Below are 6,000 nucleotides of genomic sequence, written 5' to 3'. Positions count from 1 at the left end.
AGATCGCTACATTTTAGAGGGGTTACTGTTTAACCATTTTGGGGTTGTTTTCTTTTAGCCATGAAAATAGCCATAATCTCCTGTATTAACAAAGTGGCAGCAGAGGCTGAAAATTGCACGGATGCACTCTCTTATGCCACAGTCATGTCCAGGGGACCCAATGTTCATAGTTCATAAACTGTGAAATAAACTGAGTCTTAGACTTAACCTGTATAGACCCAGCAGAAATCCCATCATTTATTTGACAATGATGACTTCACACTCATTCCCACCAGTCATGTTTCTTGACTTAAAATATCAGGGGTGACATGTGCATTACACTCACCAGCTTTGTGAGGCCAAGACCCAGGTAAAGACATATTTTTGGCTTGAATTATCCAGGATTGTTGCCCCCATCCTCTCCATTGCCAAATAGAAACAGCAGACTCATTGCTGACTAAAGTGTTTTCACATATACCATCTTTATTGTCCATTACAATCAATGAAGGATCTTGAAAATGCAAAGAGAAAATGTGGTGCAGAGAATAAAGTTTGGTTTATGGATCCAAGGATAGGCTTTCCTTACAATACACAGAAATGTTGACCAAATTCCATCTTTCTAAAATCAATGACTGCTTTATAAATATTCATTTCAGAAAGAGCTCAATCAAAATTTGCCAAGTGAAACAAACAAACAAAAGATCTAGTTATAATGTTAGAAGGAAAAGATCTCCAAGATTTCTTATATGGACAATTTTTAATAGTATTTTACAAAGGGTGATGTGCCACAGTTTTTTTTTTTTTTCCCTAAACAAATATAATCAAATATTTATCCCAGGAGGGAGGGTAAAGGAATGTGCAAGCATTTGTTCATGTTGGTTCATCAGCAGTTACTGGGATGAGGAGGACAGAAAAACAAACAAAAATATCTGTTGCTTGAAAGCAAACAGTCAACACAGAGGTCAAGTTGTTAATGGAATGTAGAATATTATGTAAACTTCCTTGTAAATTCTGTACATAGTTCATGGAACTGTTCCCTGTGGCGTGGTGGTCCTCAGCTTTTGGGTGGATGTTTGAAAAATACGAGCATTGTAAATAATGTAAGCTTACAAGGCACCCGCTTTTATTCATGAAGTGAAATGACTAGTGATTTGGGCCCAAACCAGAATCTTTCTAGGTCTTTCTCTTTCTCTGACATTGTGTGTGTACAGTTGTGTAATTCTGCCAGGTGTCTGTGATCTCTGCCTCATGCCTCAACTCCACTGAAAGGGATTGGAGCTACCAAGAAGTCTGCACACCTGTGGGGCTCAGGAACAGCACACCAGCAGAGACAGGAATCTTAACGAGCTGCTCCTGGAACTGTGCCATGAAAAGTTTGACCTGTTTTTATCAGTCACTTGTGGCTACTCATATATTCAGATACCAAATTATCCATGCTGTTGAGGGGGTCAAGAATAGAAGACATGATCAAAATCCACAGGGAATCCAAAGCTTCATTTGCACCAATAGCTTTCTTTAGCTTGTACCTTCTTTCCTTCCACAAGTTTTCCCAGAACTTCTAATAAGAATAGATATGGGTGGATGGTTGATCAGGGTAAACAGTCAAATGTGCAAATGATGGGAAGGAGAAAAGGAGGAGATAGCCAACGACATTGATGACACCAACTGGCTGATTCATGCCTGAAAGATCCAGAGGTGACCATGTCACTGTTTTTGAAAGGTAAAAAGAAGTATTGGTATAAATGGACTGGGTATTAAGACAAGTATTTTTCACCTGGGGGCCTGGGATATGTTTGGTATGTGCTAGTTAAACTTAAAAGAGAATCTGGTAATTAAATGTTCTCAAATATATTTCTCCCAAGTCCTGGTATTCTTGAAAAAGTCTTCAGAATGGTGGGATATTATGCCATAAGATGTGTTTCCATGCAGACTGGCAGTCCCAGAGAGGGTGATGGTATCCACAGAAATTCAGAAATTCCAAGCAAGTAGGGAAATAGATTGGTTTCTTAGCAACATTTGAGAGTGATCAATGTCTTTCTTGCAGGTAAGAACTTAGCAAGGCAAGGCTTTTATTGCCAGCATTTGAAGTGCCAGGGGAGTGCAGGGAGCCATCACTGTAAGACATTTTGGCTCCAAAGTGTGCCAAGTAGGGGCCACAATCAATTGAATAAGAAAAAAGCCCTGTTGGAACTAATCAAGTCAATTTCTAGGTCCAGAATACATTGTGCTTTTGCTTAAATCCTGCTTTTTCCAGATAACTGAAATCAACTAAGCTGACAGAAAACCCCACTGTTAGAGGCTGCAATTTCACAAACATTTGAAAGTAAATCCTTTTCAAAAGAAGAAATGCAAACCAGAAAATACGAAGTTCCTGGAAGGATAAGCATTGTTTTGAGTTTGTTTTTATTTCTCCGAACCAAGAATTTCCTTATTCGAACTGAAGAGATCTAACAGTCGTTTGTTTTGGTTTGGTTTTCCTATTTCAAAAAGTCCTTGGTACATCAAGGGACTGGCAACCATTCCTGATTGGCCCCTAGATACTTTGTCCACCCTGGAACAATCAGCACTCATCACCAAGGCTTCAGTAGGAATTCGGTGTGGCAAAAGGAGGTTATCTTTCTGAACCAGCTGGCAAAGAAAACCATTCTCATACCTGCATTTTTCTCTCCTGAAGACAATAGAAAAATAAATCAATAAAAATTGTTTCATAAAAGAGAGCCCAAATAACATTATGCATTTGCCTTAAGTACACAGGGTCACAGATTCACTAACTTAAAACAGCCCCAGTTAGAAGCCAAAGGATAAATAAGAGCAATCAGTATTGCTGTCTGGTTCCTACTTCTCCCTGGGTTTCCTTTTGAAGAAAAACAGGGAAGGGGGAACATTTTCCAATATAATTTTTTATAGGTGAAAGCTATTCAGATACGACATGTTTATGCATTTTGCAAGTTTGGCAACGTAAAATAGATTACCTCTTTTGTGTCCATTCCTTCCTGGCACCATACATCATCCTGACTCATGCCTTAACCCAATGAAATCAATTCATTTATTTTTCCTTTCTCATTTCTAAACCTCATAAGCTGTCTTGCCCATGAATAGCAGAAAGCTTAAGCTTCTTTGGACTTATACTGCATATCTTCAATTGAATCCACAAAAACAGTGAATTTTAATAATTTCCCCAAATTCCTACTCCTATTGCCTTTAACAGAACTTTAGAGGTAGCTACTGTATAATCACAGTAGCCTCGTCTGAACTGCCTTGGGTTATTTTTCTTTTCTGCTTTTCTGTCCCTTATATACAGAATACATATGTTTACCTAAACCGTCTCCCTCCCAGTCTAATTCAAAATGAAATGGAAATAAAAATCATAAGCTCAAACCTAAGAAAATTACATTATCTACACTAAAGTTTGATGATAAGACCATCTCCTTACATTATACTTGCCATGTGGTGAATTCACACTGTATCAATTCTTTTTCGTCAAACTCGTTTGTGCACTTCTTCAGTCCTAATTGTATACCATTTAAAAACCTATTATTATTCCTCGCAGAATGGCTAATCATTTACACGGCACACCATTAGTTACGGACGGTCCTCTAGGAACTTGACCTACTTCATCCTTTCTGTATCTGATTCCTATTACAGATTTCCACTTCTATGCATTACCCTACCTACTCCTCCTCAACCTTCTAGCAGACATTAAATATAGTTAGTAATTGGACAGGTCATAAGGCAAACTGTCTAAATTGCCCCCTATAAAATATGTGGAAAATCTTTTTCCTCCAGACAACATTTCTATATTTAGAGAACAGAAAGTTCTCTAAACATATACCAAGCAATGTGCAGCTTAACCTTAAAAAGTTAACCATAAATGAGCTGCGTGGTGGGGGGAAGGAAATTATAGTGAACAGCAGACACCTTGGAATTAGGATTTTGTGACCTGGGCTTTATGCTGTCACTATCACAGCCCAGTCGTGTGACTACGGACATTCCACCAGATGACCTCCAAGTTCCCTTCCAGTACTAAATTTCAAAGGGAATTTTAGAGAGGTTCATTTGTGTAGGAGATTACCAGAAAGATACAGGAGTCCCATGGCCTCTGTTAACACAGCCCCACAAATTTAGTTATATTCCTTGTTGCATGTCTTTGGGAGTAAGCCATCTGGTGTAAAGTGAACTGAATTCAAAACTTGTTCACAGTCCTCTAAAAATATATAGAGAACACAGAGTTAAATTTTCAGGCAAGTGGCCAAAATAATATTTTATGATTTTAGTAATGGTCTACACTACAATATTTCCCTCTAAAAGCACTGGAGAGTCTCAGATAACATAATCATCACGGTCTCTCTTTTCAGATATCTGAAAGATGTTGATCCCTTAGACCATTCTCTCTAACTCAGTCAGGAATGGCCATGGAATGCCCCTCCTGAGTGGAAAAGCCAACTTCTAAGCAGCATCTGGGCAGAAATGCTATTGCAGTGCCTTTCCATATTCCTTCCCATCCTAGACGCCATCACTGTCCTGTGATGGGGAACAGCAGGTATGACTGAGCTCTCAGGCATGAGGCAGCCACCCATCTATTGGAAGAGATTCCAGGTCTGTTATCCACTCTCTCTACCCCCGCTTCTCCCACCTCCTCCTATCCCCCACTTAAATCATTAAATCTGTCAAATGTTTTAGGCACAGCTATGGCAAAACTGAAAGTTTACTTCTTAAATTGCAATCAGCATTTCTAGCTATTCACATTTTTAAAGATGCATCCTAGTGTCTGAACAAGATCCCTAATGAGATTCCTGCACACAGATGTTCATAACTTTTTTTTCCTTTTTTAAAAGATACCTTCCATCTCTAAACTTTCATGATTCTCCTGAGAACCCCTGACCATTCAAAACTGTTAGGAGAGTGCCTAGAAATTCCTCCCTTCCACCGTAGGTCAGTCTATGAATGAGACAGTCTCTTTTTTGTAGAGTTATCCTAATATTCTGACCCTCGACCTCACACACCCCACAAAACCTTCCTATGTACAGATGTATTCATCACTCCTCTTAAATTAGTGAGCTAATAGTTTTCTATTTCTGGTTTCCCACACTTTTTTCCTAGAGATGGTTTCATACTTAATTTCATCTTTTTCAAAACAGAGGAAGCATTCCTAAGTCTTCAAATTTTCACCAAGTTGAGATTAGTACTTACTAATATGTGTATCAATTAGGATTCATTTAAGTGCAGGTAACAAAAGATACAACTAAAAGTAACTTTAACAATCAAAATGTTATCTCATATAGTAAGTTAGAAGTAGCGTAGTTACTGGGTTAATTATTTCAATAGCACAATGATGTCATTCAGGACTCAGGTCCCTTCCCTAACCAGTTCTTAACTCTGTATGTTATCAGCAGCCATTATGGTTGCAAAGTGGCTACACTTATGCACTCTTATCAAGTGGAAGAAATAAGGGAAAGCCCTGACTTGGATTTCTTTTTTTATTTTTTATTTTTAAAATTTTTTTTTTTTTTGGCGGTTACGCGGGCCTCTCACTGTTGTGGCCTCTCCCGTCGCGGAGCACAGGCTCCGGACGCGCAGGCTCCGCGGCCATGGCTCACGGGCCCAGATGCTTCGCGGCATGTGGGATCTTCCCGGACCGGGGCACGAACCCGTGTCCCCTGAATCGGCAGGCGGACTCTCAACCACTGTGCCACCAGGGAAGCCCTTGGATTTCTTTTTAAGAGCAAGGACATCTTTCCCAAAAAACTCCCTCAACGGTCTTCTCTGTTGTCCCATTGGCCAGGGTTAGATAACACATCCATTCCTGAACCAGCCTCTGATAAGAGGAATGGAATTATCATGATTGGCTTACAACATTAACCCCAAGCTGCCCAGTGTCTGGGAAAAAAGGAGGTGGGGTGGGGAATACGTTAACAAAAAGAGGGAAGAATGGCTTTTGGGTAGATATCCAACGATGACTGTCACACATTGGTCTAAGGCATCAAAAAACACTTTCCCACCCATTATTTCCTGGTTTGACCT

At 39.6% G+C, this 6,000-nt stretch overlaps 1 protein-coding gene across 1 annotated transcript in view; it reads right to left on the bottom strand.

Moving 5' to 3' along the window:
* Nucleotides 1–711: 711 nt before the first annotated feature.
* Nucleotides 712–6,000, bottom strand: part of COMMD8 (COMM domain containing 8) — a 29,228-nt gene continuing 23,939 nt past the window's right edge. The window contains exon 6 of the mRNA XM_007119631.4: nt 712–2,647. Within this exon, the coding sequence (XP_007119693.1) occupies nt 2,627–2,647 (21 nt within the window). The 3' untranslated portion in view covers nt 712–2,626. The remainder of the gene's footprint in view (nt 2,648–6,000) is intronic.

Source organism: Physeter macrocephalus, chromosome 7 (genome assembly GCF_002837175.3).
Source record: "Physeter macrocephalus isolate SW-GA chromosome 7, ASM283717v5, whole genome shotgun sequence".
Classification (NCBI taxonomy): domain Eukaryota; kingdom Metazoa; phylum Chordata; class Mammalia; order Artiodactyla; family Physeteridae; genus Physeter; species Physeter macrocephalus.
This window is presented reverse-complemented; position numbering and strand designations above follow the sequence as displayed.